The sequence below is a fragment of the Enhydra lutris genome, unplaced genomic scaffold (genome assembly GCF_002288905.1).
Source record: "Enhydra lutris kenyoni isolate GAN:26980312 unplaced genomic scaffold, ASM228890v2 scaffoldscaffold15, whole genome shotgun sequence".
Classification (NCBI taxonomy): Eukaryota; Metazoa; Chordata; class Mammalia; order Carnivora; family Mustelidae; genus Enhydra; species Enhydra lutris.
In genome coordinates, this window is record NW_019154099.1 from 556,486 (window position 1) to 581,755 (window position 25,270).

A 25,270-nucleotide genomic window follows, 5' to 3' on the forward strand; every position below is an offset into this window, starting at 1 on the left:
GACTGAGGATAGCCAAAAGAAGTTATTTGGCAAAATTTCTGGAAGATACTAAAAGGCACAAATAAGATGGAAAAGAAATTTGTGGAGGTCTATGAGTAATGAAAAATAATAGTCTCTTATGTAAGTATCAGGACTTTAGACCTTGATGGCCGGTCAAAATCTTATTTTAAAAATTAAATGCTTTCATAACATTGAGAATTTTTTAAAATGAAATCTTTATAGTTTTAGGCAGGTATTCAGCATAAGGTTTAGGAAAAACTGAAATAAAGAGAAGCCCCAGTCTGGGTGGTTATATTAATGACCATTTAATTTGAAGGGAGAAAAGCCTAGGGGATATAAGCCCCAAAGAAATGGAACTCAAGAGACTGACATCAATCTCAACAGCGTTAGTGATTAAATGGATTACAGAGAAATTGGCTACTTGTATTTCTAATACTTCTATCCATCAAGTGGTCTCCAAAAAAAAAAAAAAATATATATATATATATATATATATATATATATGGATCTTGCTTTTAAAAAAAAAAGTTGAGAAGGCATTCTCAAAATACACTTATGGGAGGGTTACCTAATTTCTGTTATTTATGCCTATAATTCTTTTCTTTTTATGACTGATTTATTTTCTGTCCTTTGCTTATTGGTTGGACTTTACTCAAACACAAGTTTCACTAAAGCTGTGGATTGAAATCCACACTGACTGCTTTACAATGGTAAAGGCATTACTAATCCTCATGGGATATTCTAGTGGTCTCTTTAAAACTAAGCCAACAACGGTACTTCCATGAACAAAACTTCAGGTATTAAAGGAATCCTGATCAAGCTGAATATGAGGATCCTACAATAAAAGGACTTCAAGGAGGGGTGCCTGGGTGGCTCTGTCGGCATTGGCCTTTGGCGCAGGTCATGATCTCGGGGTCCTGGGACTGAGCTCCACATCAGGTTCCCCGCTCAGCAAGAAATCTGTTTCTCCCTCTCCCTCTGCCCCTCCCCTCCACTCTTATTCTCTCCCTCTCAAATAAACAAATAAAATCTTTAAAAAACTTCAAGGAGCACCCCACCACCACACAATAAATATTTAATTCACGGACACTATGTCATTCAGTCCTGTTTATCACAAGACAATATTTATTAGGTTTACAATATTTAACCCATGTTTTACTAAGAACACTTATATTTAGGACTTCAGTTGCCCAGCATTAAAAATCATTTTCCATTTCAAGCAAATATTTTATGCACTCTACTAAAACTAACCACTTGTTTCCTTTTAATTTAGTCTGAGTAATATCAGCAAAATTATAGTGAATTAGCAGTGGTCATTTTTTCTCCCAGACAGGTTTTAAGTTATAGCTACAAGTTTAAGATCTAAGTTCAAAAAAATTTTTTAAAACTCTGTCATATGAAAATCAAACAAGAATATGCTAAATAAATGCTATAATTATTCAGATTAGTTAATAATCCATTATTTTTACCTTGGATAATTCATGTTTTCATTTAATTAAAAATCAGAAGTTCCTTGGGCATATTTTCTTCTTAGTAAATACAGAATTAAAGATCATATTACATAACTATTTTTTAAAATGTTGATAGTAAAAACAGTGAATTGCCTTTACATATGGTTCCCTAACAAAACCTATACCAAAAGAAACCAACAAAAGAATAATATGCTTCACAACTAGGAACCAAGGAGTTATTTGAAATAAGGTATAAAATAATAAGATGAGCATTTCCCAATTATACCCATATCCCCTAGTCTGCCAAGAAAGTCCCTCAATTGAGTTAAAGATGTTGTCTATAAGTCACCAAAACAATCACCACCTTATAAAAACAGAAATGCCAAATTCATTATTTTAAATAGTTTTTACTACTAATCTATCCACATGAATTTCCCCCCAAACTTCAATAAATCCAGTAGAAGAGATAGGAAAACACACAAACCAGTTCCACCGATTGTCTTAAATTACACAAAGTTCTCCTTTGACCCATGGAAAATTCAACACTTGCAATTTACATGCAAAATGACCCATTTCCAACCCAGGTATACAGTATGTGAACATATTACTCATTTTAATTTTCTAAATCCTCTATTTTCACATTATCTGTTGCTGTAGAACTAAAGGAAAAGGAAATCAATCTAGTCACAACCTCACATATTGGTCAGTCTTTTCCTAATCCCCCTTGGGTACAGATTAGCTATAGTCTACATTGTTAAAGCACCAAGAACCTGAAAATACTTTATAAATTACTTACTTAATATAACTCACAATCAAAATATTTTTGCAAATTTGAGATCAAAGGAAATGGGACAGTTTATTCATCAGGCTCCAGAGCAGGGAAAAATGTAAAGGATTTGCCTGAAATGACTCAGCAAATTGGCAGCAAAAATGAAAATCCAATTCTAGTTTCCCACCCAGGCACGGGTTCCAACATACAAGCTATTTTGAAAACTCCAATCTTAAAAAATACATATTTGGGGGTGAATTTCATGTAAACAGTAAGCCTATGTCCAAACTTCATCTCTCTGTCTTAACTAAGATAATTTAATGCATTCCCTACCTCATTTCACAAGGAATTTGAAATGACTTAAAAAGCAGACACAATGAGGGGCGCCTGGGTGGCTCAGTCAGTTGGGCGTCTGCCTTTGGCTCAGGTCATGATCCCAGAGTACTGGGATCGAGTCCCACATCGGGATCCTTGCTTGGCAAGGAAACTGCTTCCCCCTCTCTCTCTGCCTGCCACTCTGCCTGCTTGTGCTCTCTGTTAAATAAATAAAATCTTTAAAAAAAGAAAAAAGCATCACAATGAAACCAAACAATAGAAATAAGCAAAATGTCACGACTAAAGATAGTATGTGTAAGAACAGGGAAAAAAAAAAAAAAGAACAGAAAGAAAATGAGAATAAAGATCTGTTGGCAAACATAATAGGTTCCATGTTTTACAATGATCCATAAGGACTGTGAACCAGGTCCCTAGAGCTGTCCCCCCAACCTTTTTCAACTCACGATACATACAGAAAACTAGATCTGAACAGCCACTGGAGTCAACGGAAGAGATCTGCAGGGCCTGGATGACCGGATTTCCTGCCCAGCTCCGAAGATCAGCTCTCAGGGTCTATAATCCGCTTGGATCATCCCAGCACCTGATGCGGCACACAGGCTGGTAAGTTCTGCCTTAGAGAAAGCAAAGCCCCCTCAGTGCTTCCTCAGAGGCACGCTGAGCACTATGGTAGACAATTACCTCAAAAAGAGCCATAAAGCATCTCATATATGCAACACATCGGTCCGAGCAGAGGACGCAGTGAAGACAGGCATTCCCACAGAGGACTAACCCAAAGTGGGAAGACTGTGTCGATGAGCCATCACACCGCATGGCAGCCATACGGCCCTCCATAAGCAGTCTTTCTTTCAAACAGGCTTTTTGATAAAAACCAGGAAGCAGTGGTTCAAAACTCCACTTTTCAGTGAGGACTCGAGTTCCTATACATTAAAAGTTAGCCAAGCAAATCGTCAAGCTGCCGGCCTTGTGTGAAAAACTGAGGGGGTCCCAAGTACAAAGCTCCAGACGGGGCAAATGCCAACTCAACCACGCCAAGGCGGAGAGCTGGAAAAACACAGGTCATTTTATTGCTGTGTTAGGTGCGCCTCTGATCTGCACTTATCTTTGAAAAACCGTCTTCTGTTCCGCTGTGGGGACAAATTCATAAACACCGAGGAGCCAAAGTAAATACCACCTGCTTGCCCCATCAACTACAGAACCCACAGAGATTTTCCAACTGCCCGGCACACCCTCAGTCCTACGGCTCCGGGCCTCTTCACCTCCCAGTCACCACATCCTTGGCAGCCAAGCTGCTTCACCTATCCCCATGCCCACGGGGGAAAGCTGGCCGTAAAGGCCCAGACATGATACCCAATACTTTAATACAATAAGCAAAATCTCCAACACCTGCCTCCCTGGCTCCTGCTGGAGATTTCTCTCCTCCATCCCTTTGTTTGACCCCATGAATGGCAAACCGAGTTTAAAAAGCAAATCTAAAATAATTCAACCATGAAAAAGGAAATGCCTATGCTTTTCATATTTGGTTTTGTTTTGTTTTTTCCCTCTGCAGAGACGCGTTGGCTGAAATGGTACCTATTAGAAGCCTGGAACAAATAATCGTTTATGGCTACAACTGAAACCTCAACTCTATACCCTCAGAAAGGCCCCTCTCTGGTTTCCAAGCTCCAAGAGGTCCCAGTTGGGTACGTCGTAACTTGACCTTCTCACAGGCAATAAGCAGCTAGCACACGACGTACATCAAGAAGATATGATTGGGGCGCCTGGGTGGCTCAGTGGGTTAAGCCTCTGCCTTCAGCTCGGGTCATGATCTCAGGGTCCTGGGATCGAGCCCCACATCGGGCTCTCTGCTCAGCAGGGAGCCTGCTTCCTCCTCTCTCTCTGCCTGCCTCTCTGCCTGCTTGTGATCTCTCTCTGTCAACTAAATAAATAAAATCTTTAAAAAAAAAAAAAAAAGAAGATACGATTTTTCAAAAGAATATTAGGTAAGGAAATGCTCTCATTTATCAGTCACCCGTAAAAATTGGCACATAGGAAATTACAAAACAAGTCATCAGTCACCCCAAATTCTCTATAGGCAGCAGGGTTTTAAATGGGGCTTTCTTCAGGGAACCTTTGTGACCATGTTCCTATGACGCCTATTTCCCGTTATATCACTCAGCACACAGCGTGAGTGGTGTTTATTTTAAGTTCGCCTTCCCCACCAAGACTGTACACACCATGAAGACAGGAATCATATGCCCTACTTAACCACTATATCCTTGGGACACTGCACGATGTTGAGTATGGAAGAAACTTTTAAAATCTGTTGAATGAACTGTCCAAAGAAATTAAACAGCATCAATATCTCTTTCTGCTTTTCTTCTTTACTTGCCCTCACTCTTCCCAGTCTATTTTCAGCTCAACAGCACAGTGCCATCAACTGGGACATGGCTCCGTCTTTTCTCTTTGAAGTTCATAGAGATCCCGGAGAAACTGAACAGGCAGGAATTGGGAGGTATACAATCATGGCTAGGCCATGTCAGAAACTTGCAGTTAGGAGGCAGAGAAACCCACTGGAGGGAATGTTAGCACTCTTGGACATATTTCTTGAATTCAAAGGCAGAAGCAGAGCCAGCTTCTGGAGATCAGGAGGAGGAGGAGAAAAACCTTCAGGCATCACCTGTTTTGCTTTCTTTCCCTCTGGAGCCAAGTGGTCCTTCCTCTCTGATTCATACTTCCTTTTAAGGGGATCGGTTTTCACTTGTTCTTTATGCACTCAAATACCTCACAGCTATAAGGTTTACATGTTCCCAGTTCACGGGACCAGCTGAGGCTGACACAAGAATTTCCTATTCCAAATTCTAAATTCTGGGAAAATCAGGTTGGCTCAGGAGCAAACAGCCTTCACCAGGCAAGTCTGGTCTCCTGATTCCCTCTTAAAGGGGAAGCGGGAGCTTCTCAGAAAACACAGGGTAGGAGGACACACCCCCAAAGCAAATGTGTTTTTGATCATGGTGTGTCTGCTTCTTAATCTTTTGTCTACCACACCCTAAATTCATCCAGCCTTCTCACACCTATCCTTTCAGACTCACTCCCAACATCACACTCAGCCTTCACTGCTCATCCCTTTTCATCTAATGCCTTGTGCTTCCTCCCTCTCTGGGAAACTCCAAATTCTTCTCAACGCTACAAAACACTACTATCCTACGCAGAACACAACAAATACTACCTTAAAAGGTATTTTAATAAACAGGTAAATAAATAAGCCATATGTTACACATATAAGATATTTTCTTTATGGTCTCTTCTGGATTTGGAATACTACTTATTTTATACCACCATAAACACACCATATGGTCCTCTCTGCCTTGTGATGTCCATGACATAGCCTCTAGATATACTCTATCTTTCTACTTATTTTGCAACTAATACCACATAATCATTACTTAAGGATAAGACTAAGTAATCTCTTAACAAAACAGGTTTCTTTCTTTTTTTTTTTTTAAGATTTTATTTATTTATTTGACAGAGAGAAAAAAAGGGAATACAAGCAGGCAGAACAGTCTGCAGAGGGAGAAGGAGAAGCAGGCTCCCTGCCGAGCAGGGAGCCCAATGTGCGGCTGGATCCCAGGACCCTGGGATCATGACCTGAGCCGAAGGAAGATACTTAACCGACGGAGCCACTCCAGCGCCCCATAACACCTTTCAACAGAAAGAAATGCAAAACAAGCCTTTGGAAATTCAAAGCTATTTCAGGTTTTCTAACGGTCCAAAAATATAGCATAATTCCTTATGCAACAAGATACTACCTCTCTCAAGTTAAACAAAACTGACTCTTGCTCAAAGATCAGCTATTGCGTTTTCTAAGTACATTCAACTCCTAGGAACATAGAAGCCAATTTCTGATCAATTGTGAAGAATATAGCCTTTTGTTTTTTTACCTCTCTGTGGTAGTGGTAGCCATCCAACAATAGAAGATTATGGAAAACACCTTGAGCATATGCACCTTATTCATTTGCAAACCGTGGCAACTAGCTCAGTGGCCTGCATACAGCAGGTATGCAATAAATGTTTGATCCACTAGAATGTCTACTTATAATGTATACTTACATCCATTTATTTACAAATTAATACCTTATATGCATGAGGCTTTCTATATGTTCATATAAACACGTTTAAATAGATCAGCATGTTGACTATAATGCTAGAAGACAGTATTCTCAAACATTACATTTAGATCACCTAAGGATCTTATTAAAAATGCAGATTTTGATTCAGTAGCTCTAGCATGAAACCCAATATCTGCATTGCCAGTAAGTTCTCAGGTGACCCTAATGCGGCTGGTTGAAACACATTTTAATAGCAAAGTGATGCCTTTTTCAATCCCTTTAGTAGAAGGCCATCGGCAAAATAATGCAAATCATTCAAGGGTCTTCCTCACGACTGTGTTCAAGCCCTAGGAAAATGTCCAATAATGTTCTCAGGCACTCTTCTTTAATATCAGACTCAAGTCTGCAGTAAGTATTTATGTACTGAGCACTTCTGCCTGGGGGAGGAGCTACAGCAGCCTGTAGTTATTCACACAGCTTCATAAATGATAAAAACGCAACTAGAGGCTTCTCTGTATTCTCAGTGACATTCAAATAAAGAGAATGTCAGAGAATGACAGCAAAATGTGTCTGGATGTGCACATGGGGAAGGGGGCAGAGAAGCAATGGCTCAGGATGCTGTGTCCCCATGAGAGTCCTATTCATGTTCATCTCAAGAAGATTCCTTGCTCACCATCCCCAAGTTCTCATCGTTCTGCCAAGGTCTGACTCTCCTCTGTCTTCATGGTCATGGTAGTGACAGCTCTCCAGAGCTGACTACAGACCTTCCACACGTCCTCCAGTCGGATACCATGTCAAGTTTATGAAAAAATGAGACCACGGATAAGACTGGTTACATCACTCAAAAATCAGGAAAAGCAGTCCATCAGAGAATCCCTTTCCCTTTCCTTTTACCTGAGCCCTCATCGCTGCCACAGCCTAAAGAGAAAGTTCACCCAGGCCTTTTGCTATAGAATGCCCATCTGCTGGTGGCACAACAGGTCAAGGGCCAATATAAGTATCACAAGAAGTTTCTTCTTCCCTAATGCAGGACTGACCACTTGGGTGAGCTTCTTGGTTATCATTTACTTACTATAAAATTCTGAAGGCATGCAAAACCTCAAAGATAATTTGAAAATCACAGAAAGCGATCATATCCTTAATAATTCACTTGTTCATCAACAAGCAAAATTGTTGTTTATGTTATCACAGAATTCTCTTGCGAGGGGCATAAACCTAATCATATCTACAATTTAGCCTGCATTTATTTTGGCTGTACCCTGCCGCATGTATTTCCCAAACCAGGATACTCCTATCAAGGGGCAGAGGTACACAGTGCAGCAAGCCAGAGGGTAAGAGGGCCCAGACAACAAACCCAAAGAGGGACTTTGCTAGGGTTTCAATTTCAATTAAGATGTGAAGGAAGGGGAGTCAGGGAAATGTTTACTAATATAACTAATAATGAATGTACATAATTATCTTATACTCAAACATGGAATAGGATACCCAAACTTCATTAATTTTTAATAATAAAACATCAGACTAAAAAGAAATTTCCTATTTTGGGAAGCCAGCTCTTCTCTCCCTATAGGAGAACCTCTGCCAGCACACCAATCTAAGAATCAGTAGTATGTGTTTTTTTAAAATATATTTAAAAGATTAGCTATTTATCAGTACAAGGACATATTTCTCATATAAGAGCTTGAGGAAATGAGATTGACCTCCAATTAGAATGTTTCAATCTTAAGCAATTCCTTGTGAGAACTAAATCGTCAATGCTGACTGTCTTGTATTTGAATGAATAACATAACAATAACGCAAGAACAAACTTACTTCACAAATGTCATCACCAGGTAAAATTTTAAATGTTGAAGGAAGTACTCCATGAAAAAGTTAAACAAAAAAGTTGGAAAAGAGGGAAACAGCTGTAATCAGAGAGCCTGTGTGCTGCAGTCCTTCTTCCATTAATCTTATTCAGATACTATGAATACATATAGTCAACATCAAAATAATTTTCTTATTTTACATACTGAGAGCTAAAATGACTGAATATGGTACTTTCCATTATAATGATAATCCCAATCCTCAGACATCCCTACTCAAGACGAAAATACAAAGAAGGCACTCTGGAAAGGAAGGGGAGGGGAGGCCCATGTCTGATTTTTAAAGACAGAGATCCAGATACTTACCAGGCATCACTTGATATATGCTTGGCCAATACTGTCCACTGTCTCTCTTTAGCCATACACGAACAGTCCTGTAAAAGAAAAACAATACGTGTGTTAAATCACAGTGTTTTTAGTCATGAGAAAATGGTGACAGAAACCAAACCTCTTAACTTTAACTATGCTATGTCTTGATTAAATATATTACATATATTTATATAGATAGATAGATCTTAATTATAAATACTTATAAATAAATATGTAATAATACAAACATCACATAAATATATATTTATAAATATAAATATTTATAGGTATAACAAAATAAATATATTTATAAGTAACTAAATATATTATATTTACTTATATATAACTATATACGTGCACACCACTTATGCCTCTCCATAGATCCTATGTTCCTTAAATTTAAGGCTTGTGCACACTTAGAATTACACGACTCTTGAAGTATTATCCTCACATGTCTGTATACACACATGCAATAGTGAAAGTGTTTGAAAATTACTATTTTTATTGTTGTTCTGCCTGTCCAAGTTTGTGACCTTTGCCTTAGTCTGCTGGAAGCATTCATCTGTCTGGGGAGTTATTAGGTTTTACTAGTAAAGGAAGTGTGAAGAGATGAAATGAAGCATCTGACATACACAGAAGGGTTACACAGTAAATCCATAGTCTCACAGGCCAGGCCACTGTCTTGACAGAAGGTTTTTCCAGACATGGCCAGGTAACATAAACTTTGAGACTCAGATTCCTGAGCTAGAAGCTGGCCAGTGGGCCTGGATGGAACATGGAAATCCTGCAGCAAAGACTGTGAATGAAGTTCCCGGCCAGCGGTCAGATACAGACATGGCAGAGACCCAGAGGAGCTCAGAAAGAAGGTGCCAGAGAGAAAATGAAGCAGTCAGAGAGTACTACTAGGTTCTCACTAACCAGAAAGGCTCACCATGAGTTAGTTACACCAGCCATGACAGCATCTGCACAGGCCAACAAGGCAAACACATCTAGAAGGTAATGGAACATTCTTCTAGAGACCAGAGGCAGTAGGAGAAATCAAACCAAGAGAAATAAGCAGTTCCCTACTGGTGGGAGATCCCACATACCACACCACTCACCCCACACACTTAAATCATCCCAGGCTAAAAAGCAAAGACAGAGCATATTTATCTCACACTATTTAAGTCAACGTACTAGACTAAGTTTTAAATTATATTGGATTTTTCAAAAAAATTAAAAAAAATAAAAAATAAATTGTATTGGATTTTTCCCCCTTATCAATGATCTCCTATATGGAGTACTAGGAGAAAAACTAGACCAAATACAGACACAATAAAGAAATACCATTTTCTCCCCACAGCCACAAGATACAATGTAGCGATATACAGTGACACGATTACATATACATGCAAAAATTCCATCTTCTGGTTCAACTATCCTAGTTTATAGGATGGACAGATATAACTGCAAATAATTTGTAAAAAGTAATTCCATACGTATACTATTTATATACATAGTGCTACACTTAATTTTTTTAGAATATGCTGGTATGACATTTTAATATGGACATTGTTATCTCAACAAAAATAAATACGGGTGACATCACAGAGAAAGGCACAGTGAGAAGCTCCAGGAACCAGTCCCTATACCAAATCAGCTACTGAGCCAGTGTCAGAATCACTATTTTAGAACTCTGAAGTCTAGTTAGGCACTTGCAGCATCTAAAAATCACAAATATGTGGAAATCAAACAACATAACCTTAAACAACAGAAGATCAAAGAAAAATCGCTAGGAAAATCAGAATATATTTTGAAATGAATGAAAATAAAGACACAACATAAAATCAGTGAGGGGAAGTGAAAGCAGTACTCAGAGGATAACTGATAGTAAACGCCTATATTAAAATAGAAGAAAGACCTCAAATCAACAAACTTATTTTACACTTTATGGTACTAAAAGCACAAAAGCACACAAACCCAAAGCCAGCAGATAAAAGTACATAATAAAGATTAGAACAGAAAAAAACAAAAGAGAGATTAAAAACCAAAGACAGTATCAGTGAAACTAAAATGTGGTTCTTTGAAAAGTTCACCAAAATTAAGCTTCAGCTAAACTAATTACAAAAAAAAAAAGAATGTAAATAATTGAAATCAGAAATGAAAGTGGGAGCATTACTACTTAAAAGAAATGAATTATAATACTATGAACAACTGTACGTCAGTAAATTGGATAATCTAGATTAAATGGAAAAAAACTCCAGAAACACACAATCTACCAAAACTAACTCAAAAAGAAATAATCTCAACAGGCCTAGAACAATTCAAGAGATAGAACCAGTAATCATAAATAATAGTGCAGGACCAGATGCCTTCACTGAATTCACTGAATTCAATCAAACTCTTAAAGAATGAACAACCTTCCAAAAAATAAAGAGGAAGGACTATTTACTTTCTAACATTTTATGAGGCCAGCATTATCTTATACCAAAGTCAAAGATACCACAAGAAAATAACAGTCCTGGGGTGCCTGGGTGGCTCAGTGGGTTAAAGCCTCTGCCTTCGGCTCAGGTCATGATCCCAGGGTCCTGGGAATGAGCCCTGCATCGGGCTCTCTGCTCGGCAGGGAACCTGCTTCCCTTCCCCTCTCTGACTGCCTCTCTGCCTACTTGTGATCTCTGTCAAATGAATAAATAAAATCTTCAAAAAAAAAAAAAAACAAAAAACCAGTCCCGCATCCCTTATCAATACAGATAAAAAAAAAACCTCAACAAAATTCTAGCAAACCAAATCAAACAGCACACCAAAAGTATTACATGCTATGATCAAGTGCAATCTGTCAAAGGAATACAAGGGCGGTTCAACATAAGAATGTCAATCAGTGTAATGTAGCACATTAACAAGATGACGGGGAAAAGAAAACACAGATGATTATTTCAGCAAACACAAAAGCACATGACAAAATCCAACAACCTTTCATGATAAATAACACTCAGCAAACAAGGAATGAAAGGAAGTTTTCTCAACCTGATAAAAGATATTCTTTAAAAACTCACAGCTAACAACATACTCAATGGTAAAGACTGAAAGCTTTCTCCCTAAAATCAAGTACAAGATGAAGATGCCCACTTCCACCACTGCTTTTGAACATTACTAGAAGTCCTGGTCAGAGTAATTAGGCAAACAGAAGAAATGTAAGGCATCCAAATTGGAAAGGAAGAAGTAAAACTATCTGTATTTGCAAAGGACATGATTCTACATACAAAAAATCCCCACAAATCCACAAAAGAACTACTAAAGCTCATAAACAAATTAAGCAAAATTGCATGGTACAGAAATCAATACACAAAAATCAGGTGTGTTTCTATATACCAGCAACAAGAATTGTGAAAAGAAAATTAAGAGAAAAATTCCATTTATAATAGCATCCAAAAGAATAAAACCCCTAGAAATATATTTAACCAAGTAAGTGAAGACCTTGCACAGTGACAACTACAAACACTGCTGAAAGAAATTAAAGAAGACACAATGGGATTGGGAAGGTATCCCATGTTCATCAACTGGGAGAGCGGATATTAATACGACAACACTCCCCAAAGCAATCTACAAACTGAATGCAATCCCCTCAAAACTCCAACAGCTTTTACTGCAGACATGGAAACATCAATCTTCAAATCTATGTGGAATGACAAAAAGCCCCAAATAGCCTCAACAATATTGGAAAGAAAAACAAAAGTTGGAGGCCTCCCAATTCCTTATTTCAGAACTTACTACAAAGTTTCAGTAATCAAAACAGCATAGTATTATTAGCAGAAGCATAGATGTGAATCAACAGAGCAGAGCTGAGAGTCCAGGTATAGGTGCAAACAAACACCTACGGACCATAAATTTTTGACGAGGGTGTCAAGATACTTCAACATGAAAAGAATAATCTCTTCAACAGATGGTACTAGAACAACTAGATAACCACATTCAGAGAAATGAAGTTGGACCCCAACTTCACATACAAAAACTAGGGATGGATTAATGACCTGAATATCAAAGCTGAAACTAAAAACTATTAAAGGAGAACACAGAGGCACATCTTCATGACCCTGACTTCAACAATGGACTCTTGAGTTGGACACGACAGCCTGAGCACAAAAAATAAATAAGTAAGTTAGACCTCATAAAAATTCAAAACTTTTGTGTAACAGAGACATCATCAAGAATGGGAGGACAAGCTACAGAATGGGAGAAAATGTTTGCAAATCAGATGATGGAGATTTAGTACCCATACTATGTAAGAAACTCTTATAACTCAACAAAAACAAAATGACAAGCAACCCAATTAAAGGGTGGACAAAGGGCTTTAGTGGACATTTTCCCAAAGATTAACAAGTAGACAAAAAACACATAAAAAGATATTTGACATCACTGGTCAACAGGGAATGCAAATCAAAGCCACAGTAAGATAGCATTTCCCACTCACTATGAAGGCCTATAATAATTTTTTTTATGGAAGTTAAGTGTTCTAGAGGCTATAGTGAATAGGAACACTCATACATTCCTCAAAGGAATGTAAAATGATGCAGCCACTGTTGAAACTAGTTTGACAGTTCCTCAAAAAAACAGCAAACCATATGACCCACTAATTCCACTCCTAGGTATGTGCCCAGAAGAACTGAAAACACGTATGCAAACAGGTATGTCTTCATGTATGTTCATAACAGTACAATTCTTGCCATTTGCTACAACATGGATGGATCAAGAGGATAACGCTAGGTGAAATAAGTCAGTCAGAGAGACAAATACCGTATGATTTCACTCATGTGGAATTCAAGAAATAACAGACTTTTTTTTTTTTTTTGAAGATTTTATTTATTTATTTGACAGAGAGACAGATCGCAAGTAGGCAGAGAGGCAGGCAGAGAGAGAGGGAGAAGCAGGCTTCCCGCTAAGCAGAGAGGCCGACTCAGGGCTCGATCCCAGGACCCTGAGACCATGACCTGAGCCAAAAGCAGAGGCTTAACCCACTGAGCCACCCAAGCGCCCCAAGAAATAACGGACTTTTAAAGATAGAGCACAAACTGGTGGTCGCCAGAGGGGAGGTAGGTGGGGGATGGGTGAAATAGGTAAAGGGTGATTGAGAGTACACTCATCACAGTGAGCACAGAGTAATGTACAGAACTGCCGAATCACCACATTGTGCTCCTGAAACTAATATAACACTGTATGTTAACTACACTGGAATCTTAAAAAGTAATACATTTCTTTATAAAGAAAAAAAATGACAGCACAATTCACAATAGCCAATAGGTATAAACAACCCTAAAGTCATTTGCAGATGAATGGACAAACAAGTTGTATATAAAATAATATAATATCAGCCATGAAAAGGAATGGAGTACTGACACATCCTAAACTTGCTTGAACCTCAAAAAGATTACACTAAGTAAAAGCAGCCAGACAAAAAAAGTCACATACTGTTTGATTCTTTTAAATGAAATGTCCAGAACAGACAAATCCATAGGGAGAGAAAGATGAGAGGTTGTCAGGGGATGAGGGTGGGAGGGCAAGGGGAGTAATTACTCAGTGGGTAATGGTGTGTTCTTCTGGGGTGATGACAAAGTTTTGAAACTAAAGATAGCTGGTGGGTACACCACACTGTGCACGCACTAAATGCCACTGAATTGCACATTTTAAAGTGGTTCACTGTAGGTCATGTGAATTTCACCCCAATAGACATTTAAGAAGAACAAGCAACACAGACTTGGCCTGGAGTTGAGGCAACCACCTTCGATCATGAGACAACAAGCTTAAGGACAGAAGGAGACATGCTGAGTTCCACAGGGCTGAAGGCAGAAAGGGCCTGGCCTCAAAAGTACCCCTGAGCCAGCAACCCTTAGAGTAACTGCAGACTTGCTCGTGAGATGATTTCCTCTATTTCTACCTGAAGCCACTGTCAAAGGATTTTGTTACTGAGATCGGAATACATGTTAACGGACAGAGATGAAGGAAAGGAATGTCCTTCTTTAGGTTTGGGGTCTGTCCAAGTACATGATAGTGCTGTCATTCAGAGATGGGGAACAATGGAAAAGGGCAGGACTCGGGGTGAGAATCATGAGCTCAATTTTGAACATTTAAATCAGAGGTGTCTTTGAGTTAGCCAAGAGTTCCTAGTTCACGGAAAAGGAGAATTATAATCAGAACCTATGGCAGAAAGTTGTTGTGAAGATTAAATGTAAGCTTCTTTTTGTTTTCGAAGATTTATTGATTATTTGAGAGAGACAGAGAGAGAGAGAGATTGACTGTGCGCATGAGTGGGGGAGCAGGCAGAGGGGGAGAGAATCTCAAGCAGACTCCCCAGTGAGCATGGAGCCCGATGTTGGACTCAACCTCATGACCCTGAGATCATGACCTGAGCTGAAATCAGGAGTTAGTCGCTCAACCCCGACTGAGCCACCTGGGCACCCTTAAATGGAAGGTACCTGATGTACAGCAAGTACTCAGTAATTGTCAACAATTATTATTATTGTCACTATTATCACTATTTTTTTAAAAAAAACACATGAATCCAACATTGCTTGGGAGAGTTCAAGATCCAAAGCCTTTCTGGCTTTGCCAACATATGGAACATTTGAATCCTTGATGTAAGGGATTTTTCGGTCAGTTTACAAAGATGTCCTGTACATTATTCACCCGTCCCTTTATCCATTTCTTTCACATGTACTGAGTATCTGCTATGTGCCAGGCACTGTGCAGGAGCTCCGTGTGGACAGACATGGAAACATCATTACAACCACGAATGATAAGGGCTATGAGGGATTTTGAATCCACATAAGGCAATGTAGGAAAGGTATGTAATCCACGTGGAGAAGGGTGGCAGGCTGACCCTGGAGGGACGGTGTTACCTATTATCCCATTTACTTCCTTCACTGCACTGGCCACAGCCTCTTATTTGCTTTACCCACTGACAAATGTGCTTATTATCTGAAAAACAAAAATAAGAAAATAGCATGATAATAAAGAACATTCTTTTATTGCTCACTGCTATCTACCCAGAGGCTGCCAGAGGGCATCGCACATGGCAAATACACGCTAAATACACGGTGGGTGAATGCAGATAGGCTAGTCCAAGGCGGCAGAGACTGCTGGTCGCCTACACGAGACTCATTCTCCTCTTCTTCCTTAGCAGCTGGTATCGTGACCCGAGAGGGAAGAGCAGAGCCCAAAGGCCAATAAACAGAAGACGACAGACCGCAAGCTAGACGGGACGCTTGGCAGAGGTGATTTGCTATGGATACTACTACAAGGGAACAAAAAGAAGTCTACTGGGCTTCGCAGGGGACTGTTTTGCCCCCAGAATTCTGAACGTGGCCTCCCGACAATCCCAACAATTATCGATCTCGTGTCACCAACGAGGGCTCTGAGGCACAGAGAGCCCCCAGGTCATGCAAAACCACAGTGTGAACCCAGGCATATCTAGCCTCCAAGACTGCTCCTCTCAACCACCACGCTATGCAAAACTCTTCCCACCATGGGGGGGGCGGGAGCAGGGCAGGAAGGCAGGAGAACAGAGCGAGCTGCGTTTTCAACGTACTGAGTTTAAAATAGCTATAGAGGTGGACCAGCTTCTTCTGTGGGGATAAGAGCTGAAGGGAGCAACTAAACCGGACGTGGCCAGGCTGTAACTCTACTGTGATATTAGTACAATCAATGCTCCTGGCCTTGCAGATGCATAAATTATAAGGTTACATAGATGTGTATGTATGTATGTATGTACGTACATATAAACATTTAAATAACAGTGGTCCAAAATTCCAGTAAAAAAGATACATAACAATACAGCTAATAAACGTCTGCTTTAAGATTTTTTTTAAAAGATTTTATTCATTTATTTCAGAGATATAGTGACAGAGAAAGAGAATGAGCACAGACAGCGCAGAAGGAGAGGGACAAGCAGGCTCCCCACTGAGCAGGGAGCCTGATGTGGGGCTCGATCCCAGGATGCTGGGATCAGGACCTGAGCCAAAGGCAGACGCTTAACAGACTGAGCCAACCAGGAGCCCCTGTTTTAAGATTTTTTAAAAATAGCTGCATAGGTCAAAAGGGTGGCAGGCTGATATTAGTTTTAACTTTAATAATAGTGACAAACATTTTTACAGAAACAACAGCTCCCAAAACACGCTGCATATACATTTATTCCTTACAATAGTTCTATGAAACAAATCATCCTTTTATTATTTTTTAAAGATTTTATTTATTTATTTGATAGAGAAAGTGAGAGAGCACAAGGAGGGGGAACAGTGGGGAGACAGAGGGAGAACCAGACTCCCCGTCGAGCACAGAGTGTAATACAGGGCTCCATCCCAGGACCCTGGGATCATGACCTGAGCCGAAGGCAGATGCCTAACCATCTGAGCCATGTAGATGCCCCACAAATCATCCTTTAGAGGTAAGAAGGTGGGACACCTGGATGGCTCAGTTGGTTAAGCCACTGCCTTCAGCTCGGGTCATGATCCCAGCATCCTGGGATCGAGTACCACATCGGGCTCCTTGCTGGGCAGGGAGCCTGCTTCTCCCTCTGCCTGCTACTCTGTCTGCCTGTGCTCTCTCTCTCTCTGACAAATAAATAAATAAAATCTTAAAAAGAAAAATTAAAAAAAAAATAGAGGTGAGAAGGCCCAGAGAATTTAAACAATTTGCCTGAACCACTAACCTGCAGTTATTTTAAATTCTGTACTCTCTTCACTAAACATATTGCCTTCCTTATACCAACATGTATTAAGAGCAACTAATAAATTTTATAATTAAAAATAAAATTACATAAAAGTATTTGCTCCCTTATCTTTAGAGGTATATTAACAGTTTAAAAAAGAAAAAGAAAAAAAAAAAGGCACTACATCCTAGAGGTCAAAAGTAAAATTTGGACAACTAGGAATTTCCTAGATGAATGTAAATTCCACTATACAAAGCTGTAAGTATTAATTTTTTTGCAAATTATATTTTTAAAGCAACACAAAAAGTTTTTAATAGTAAGTGAAAAACTTTTTTCCTTGGAAAAATTTTCAAGAAAAAAACCAGCTGTGATTAAGAGTCATGGTTAAGCCAGCAGAGGTCAGTGTACTGGAAAAAAGTCCGTGTCCTCCTGAAAAGCAGAGAAGTGCATTCACCCCACACACAAAGGCCTGGATTCACGGGAACCTGACAGAGCCATGCACCTTGCACTGTCTACCTTACAAGGTCCTGTCTTCTTCTCCCCCTACCTACTCTTCTCCCCCAAGCTCTGACCAAAGGCAGAAACAGACACTAAGACAGTTGAGAGAAGCAATTCTCATCTCCAAAATAATCTGACAGGATATCCCTAGTGGGCCTCAGTCAGTTTAGCAGCTGGGCTGTTTTGAAAACAACATCATCTTATTCTATATTGGACACAGCTGACCACATTTCAACAGGTAAACATTACTGTTAACTATTAGCCTTAAATATTATTCCTTAAACCTACAGGAGTTTTTTTTCTTTTCATTTTCAAGGTGAAAACAGATGTTGGATGAATTGTAGTCTTTTTTTTTTTTTTAAGATTTTATTTATTTGATGGAAATCACAAGTAGGCAGAGACGCAGGCAGAGAGAGAGAGAGAAGCAGGCTCCCTACTGAGCAGAAAGCCAGATGCGGGGCTCGATCCCAGGACCCTGAGATCATGACCTGAGCCAAAGGCAGAGGCCTAACCCACTGAGCCACCCAGGCGTCCTTGAACTGTAGTCTTTATCAACACTCCACGATGATCAGTGCACGTTTGCTCCTTGACTGAGTTCTAAACACCACCAGAGAAGGAACCCCACTTTATCATACTCGGCATCTGCCCAGGGCCAAGCTCCATGCCAGGTCCAAGAAGCGGTAGTCATCATTTCCAAAAGATCAAGAAGATCAGTCGAAAGTTCCTCCCCCCAGCCACCCACCCCCACCCTGTCCACCACCAGGAAATTCTCTGATCACATCCGCAGAGACTTTGTGCAGAATGGCAGCAAAGAAGCTTATCTGAAACCAAGAGATCTGTACCCTGTGCTGGTGGGGAACGGGGGATGATGAGGAAAGAGCTGTAAATCCTTCATTCTACCAGTCTACCAGTCCCTAAAGAAATGAGAAATGCAAGGGCATTCTGACCATGCCTCCCATCCCACTCCAGCTCCATCCAAAGAACGGAATCCAGTGCATGCCTCCACTGCAACCTTAACTAGGTTGGGTGTGACCTCCTCACAGGCAGCCCTCCCCCAGCAGCCAATGAGATCACACAGAGAGATCAAACTTTAATCCAGCAAGGGAGTCAAATGTTCCCTTTATGAGATTCCCAAATTTTAGTTTTGTACTTGACTTTCTTGTTTTAGACTGTGCTAGATACACACAAACTGGCAATAAGAGTTTAGTAACACAGAGTTGCTGAACTATGTATGCGCACACACACACACACACACACACACACACACACACACACGGCCAAGCACCATACCAGGCCCACTCCCACCCCTATCCTATCCAGGAAAAATAAACCCTTTGTTATAAATTCTAGCAGTCTTTAAGAGCCCACTTATACAGATGGAGACAATGAATGGCAGGGACTGGAACAACTTGGGATTTTCCAAGACTATTCAAATCTTGAAGTGAGGGATTCGGTCCCATTGCCTCACAAATATATCTATATACATTCATTCACTGATCTGTTGATCACTTAAAACACCTACTAGGCACAGGATGGGAATCACACTAGAGGCACAAAGACAAACAGTGCCACCTCTGTTCTCAGAAACTCGCCACCCACTGCATGCGACAGGCGGCAAAGCACCACAACTCAGCCAGGTGAGAGCTTGGGCTGGAGCAGCCCCTGCTGTTCCAGAAACATGCAGGGGCATCGAACTCTGAAATGGAGCCTGGTTTAGATGTTAGGGGGACCGTCCCAGAGATGACGATGTCTGAAACGCAGGATGAGGCAGCATCTAGCAGAGGAAGGGGGCCGGGGATGAGGGCACGCTCCTGGTAAGGGGAGCAAGGCACACACACGTGGAGGCAAGCCGGCAGAGAGGGGCCTGGAGGGGTAAGGAGACCCCAGCTGGACAAAGGAGCAGGCGGGAGGCCACACAGGGCTCTATAGGCCATGCTGATGAGTCTGGGTTTTACTCCAAGGATAATGGGGAGCGACTGAAAACCAAGCAGCCAGTCACAAAATCACCATTTTTTTTGTTTGTCTGGGGAAGCCTGGAAGAAGAATGCTTACCCTGAAGCAACCAGCGTGGTTAGAGAGTAAACCAGGAAAAAAGGATGCGGCTAGGGACAAGAGAAGAAGGCAGACTTCAGAGCACTTAGGAGATGGAAGCGTCCAGACTCGGGGGCTGACCGGGAATGGGGAGCTGCAGGAATGGTGGTCCCATTCACCAGGAAGTGACTTTTGTAAAAGGCAATGCTGACTTCATCTTGAACTTGCTGGGTGCAGGGATGCCCCAGTTAGGACTGTCGAGGATTGAACTGCCTTCCTACTTGGAGTCCAGGGGCTTCTCAAGACCTGAGCTGAAGATCAAGATCTGCAAAGCCACCAACACAGAAGCAGTAGCTAAGCCACCGGTAAGTAAGAAAAGGACCAAAGATGAACCCCAGAATAACACCAACAGTGAAGGGGTGCAGCACACAGAAGATCCACAATGACGCTGGTATGGGCCACCAAGGACATAATCAACAGTCTTCACTTCTCAGACAGAGCACATGTCCTCATTTTTGGTCCAGAAAATAGGGTCGTTATAAACATACCTAAGAACTGAACCAAATTCACAGTGAAAACGTGCCCATAATAAAAAACTATCTATATAGGTCACTTTTCTGAGAGAAGAGGGAAGATTGGGGGTGGTGACAAACAGTATACCACAGGTTGCTAAGCTACTGAATAAAATAAGACAAGGCGTCTACCCATGTTGAAATTCAGGCTTTTAAAAATGTGCCCTAGAATGATGCAACGTTCATTAGTTACCATAGCAATGAGCTTCACTTCCCAGGGGACAATTGTTATTTTTGCCACCACTGAAGTAACTTGGGGGGCAAGGGGGGAGTGATGCCGACTGTGTTTTCAAGACCCTGAATTTTCAGGGAATACTCGTCTAATAGATCACACACTGCAACCTCAATACACACAGAAGGCAGCCCCTAGCGATGGGCAGACGAACAGAAAAACTTGATGCAACAGGATGGCGGTCAGTAACTTTTTGTAGTTTTTACAGTGACTTGTGAAAGGGGGAAAAAGGCCTCTAATGCAAATAATGTTGCAGAAATTCTTGGAAAACATTTTAAAAGCCGTTTTCCTGATTATTAGTAATGAAAACAGACCACCGGATTCTCATTATATGCATTCGAATCACATGTAGTGAATAAACGAAACCCAGTCGTTTACAAAACCCTGTGTATCTCTTTATGGAGGGTTTCTCCACAGCTAGACAGACTGCTGTGTGGAGTGAATTAAGGCAACTGAGGGGTTTGAGACAGAGGGGCTCAAGCTGGGCACTGTCCAGCCTCTTGACACCCCCCGGCGGCTCGATGCCAAGCCTCGCCACCCACTACATCAGACCTAAAAAACATTGCCAAATCACAGACACCTGGATTTTCTTTCTCACCTAGCAAGCTAGCAATCTGTGGCTGAAGAATAGCCATGGCTGGTTTAGATTTCAAAACCTGGAGCTTTTCCTGGCATTCCTGCTTGAAAAACAGTAACAGCCATTCTGGTCATTTGCAGTCACGGGCTTCAGAGAGATGCAATTCTTATAGCCGTCACCAGACAGTATCTTAACCACCCGGGTGCCTTACTTTGTCTCAGTCTCGTTTCGTTTAATAATGGACATAACACAAAGGTCACGTAAGCCTTCATAAGGTAAAAGGTGAAACCTCACAATCAAGTGAGAGTATCTTCATTGTCTTTTCAAATCTATAAAATGAAGTCTCAAAATGAGGTTAAATGCACCAGGTAAGAAATTACAAACACACACAAAATACATGGGATGACTGTCTCTGTCAAGCAATAGTAAGGGCCTCAAGAAAAAGAAGCCTCCCCCAATAAGGTCTTAATTCTGAGTGGTTTCGTTACTATTAAGCACTACTCTGGGGCTGCAATTAGTTTCCTAGCCTTCCAGCCGTGCTTGTTTATTTTGTTTTCTTGGTTAAACTCTTTGTGGCTAATGTTTAAGCACAGCTTCCAGTCTTTGCATAGTTATGGGTTTTAGAATTCCCAGACTCCCTTCCTCTCACCTCTCACTGCTGTACCTGCAGATCTGCTCTCTCATTTTAGCACAACTCCCCAGGTAAGCCTACCAGACTCCTGGGCGGAACGAAGGTCTGGAATCACACTGCATCTTGCCAATGTCAGAACAGTCACATTGCCTGTCTGTCGATCCTAGTTAGCAAGTCCATGAACTCCTTGAGAACTTCAAAGGAATTTTTATTTTTTAATACCTATAATACTTTTACTTTAAATATATACAGTACTTAGCCCAGAGAAGGCGCTTGGAAAAGGTCATATAAATACATAAAAGAAAGGAAAAAGAAGTGGATATAGAAGAGAAAAAACATGAACACATTCCCAGTGCAACAGTGAGGAGTAACCCATAGGCCAGCACTCGGAATGTACCAGATCAGAGAGGCTGGATGGGTTCCTGGATATTAGCATCAGCAATGCCATCTGTTCCTCGGCCAGAGTCCTTCACAGGCAAAAGACAAAGGAGTACAAGCCTTGAACTGTCAGTCTGAGCAATTCAACAATATGAGAGTGGAGTGTTCATCAAGATCACCCACGAGGAGGAATACGGATGGAATTGCCGGAGGAACAATGTGATTTAAATATTGTTCTTGCCTCTATCCACAGCAGGGGGGCCCGGTCTGTCGTCATCCTCCTCACCCCTATATTCCTACAGCCCGCTACAGTGCCAAGTACGTGATAAATGCACAGGAGGGACTTAATGAAACAGTAAACTGAAAGAAAAAGCAGTGATTCGGAGGATGCCCCTGGCCAGATAAACTGATGATCCTTTCCAGGGTAGCCTCATGTAGCAAAATGTCTAGGAAACTTGCTACACCTTAAAATACAAGCAGAGCTGGGAGGAGGGGCAAATGGAGAGTTACTGTTCAATGGGTATGGAGTTCCCATCTGAGAAATGGGTAATAGGGATGAATGCACAGCAGTGTAAATGTACTTCATGTCATTGAACTGTACACCTAAAGGTGGTTCAAATGGTAAACTTTTTTTAAGTTTTTATAAAAGAAACAGGCTCTCTATCTCTCTGCAAGTGTAACCTTCGCAGAGGTGCCAAAGATGCAGCCGTCAGAGGGCCAATAAAGAGCATCCTTGGCTGAGAATATGTAAAAGGAATTCACTTGCCCACTCCAACAGGGTAAAGCAGCATGTTCCCCTCCAGAATCCAAATCCAAATGGGACGTAGGGTTTGGAGGAATCAGACTTGGTATCCTATGCAAAAAGGAACAAATGAGAGTTTCTGAACCATGTGTAAGTGGGTAAGTTTACATAACGAAAGGGGATGTTTTCAAAAGATTATGCTGGCAGCAGCAAGCAACTTGGATTAGACAAGAGAAAAATTAAAAACTAGAAGACCAACTGAGAGCCTCCTCTAGTGATCAAAAGGTTAAAAGGGAGTCATGGCAGGGTATTAAGGAGGAAAAACTAAGTCCTAGAACCATCTCTAAGAAGAAATCACAGGATGGATAAAGAGCCAAAGGTGGCTACAACATTTCCAGTCTGGAGAGCCACACAGATGATGAAGACAGATCGGGATGGAGTTACCACCCATATTTGAAAAACAAGGAAAATCTTCCCAAAGTCAACTCACTTTTCCAGAAAGAGAAGCTGGAAAATCTCACTGATTTTCGGCAGCGTGACAGAATAGACACTGAAAGACCTTCCAGATTAAAAGCAATCAAATGCTGGCTTCAATTTAGTAGAATCTGGTTTTCTTTTTGGTGTTGTTATTTGAAAACTTGTTTGAAAGTGAGAGATCTGCAGCTCCCCAAAACTCTTATAAGGGAGTTCTTAGCAATTTTAAACTATTACGTTTTTAACCTTAAGAGTTTCTGTTGGACCCTGTAGATCTTAGGTATCCATTTTAATGTCACACTGGGCATGGGCTATAGGAGAAAGATTCTAGAGCCTAACTAACATGGGAAATCTAATAAGAAACCTTATTTAAGCCCAGATTCCAAAGGCTACACCCTTGGTGCAAGAGTATATAAGAGACATAACCGCCCCCCCAATGCAGAAATGGGAAAGCAAGGAAACTCATCTACATAAAAATCAATCAATCAATAAATCAAGCTGTTTTCTACAAGCTGACCCTCATGAAAGATCTGGTACAAATTTACTCTTCTTTTGTGATCTGAGAAGCCTCTAATGGAGAATTTAATATTTTTTAAAAGACTTTATTCATTCATTTGACAGAGAGAGATCACAAGTAGGCAGAGAGGCAGGCAGAGAGAGAGTAAGGGAAGCAGGCTCCCTGCTGAGCAGAGAGCCTAATGCGGGGCTTGATCCCAAGACCCTGGGATCATGACCTGAGCTGAAGGCAGAGGCTTTAACCCACTGAGCCACCCGGGCACTCCAAGAATTTAATTTTAAGTTGTCCTAGATTTATGATGTACTCAGGTAACCAAAGAAGCAAAAGCAAACCCACTCTTATGGAGTAACTCAACTTCAAGGAGACCTTAAAAAATTTCCCCAGATGAAGTTCTAAGGGAAATGAGTAGATCCAGTTTTTAAAATGACAAAACTCACCTGGAAACTAGGTATCAGAGTGAGAACCAGCAAAAATCAAAGAACAAAAAGGGACTAATAAAGACTTCAAATACTAAAATCATCAGAAATACAATATAAAATAACTACATTCAATGTGCTTCAAGAATAAAAGAGGCTGAAAATATATAGACAGTGGATTAAAAAAACAGAACTTCTGAAAATGAAAAATTTTACTGAAATAAAAATTCCAATGGACAAATGGGACAGATTAGATACAATCGAAGAGAGGATTTATAAACTAAAGATAAATGAAAAACACTCCATAAGACGATCCTCATGAAGACAAAGATATGGAAAATATTAAAATTTTAAAAACATTAAAGAGTGAAAAAGATTAGAATGAGAAGCTCTAAGATATGTATAATTGGAAGGAATAATATAAGAAGGGGTAAGAGGTAAGAGTTGAGAGATAATGGCTCAGACTCTTACAGAAATAGTGAAAAATGTCAATTCTAAGATGAAGATAATCAATGGTGGGAAATGAGCCCAGATCAGATCAAAAGTTATCACTTCCTTTCCTTTTTTTAAAAAAAATATTTTATTTTATTTATTTGACACAGAGAGAGAGAGATCACAAGTAGGCAGAGAGGAAGGCAGAGGGAGAAGGGGAGGCAGGCTCCCTGCCGAGCAGAGAGCCCAATGCGGGGCTCGATCCCAGGACCCTGAGA

The 25,270-nt window shown here is 40.6% G+C and overlaps 1 protein-coding gene across 2 annotated transcripts in view; it reads right to left on the reverse strand.

Annotated features, from left to right (window-relative positions):
• The window catches only part of LOC111147067 (WD repeat and FYVE domain containing 2), a 175,750-nt gene that overhangs the window by 92,149 nt on the left and 58,331 nt on the right, over positions 1-25,270 (reverse strand). For both annotated transcript variants that reach the window (XR_002640589.1, XM_022502941.1), the window contains exon 2: positions 8,810-8,877. Coding sequence is in view for 1 of the 2 variants with exons in the window: in XM_022502941.1 (XP_022358649.1) it covers positions 8,810-8,877 (68 nt within the window). In the remaining variant the exon portion in view is untranslated. The remainder of the gene's footprint in view (positions 1-8,809; positions 8,878-25,270) is intronic.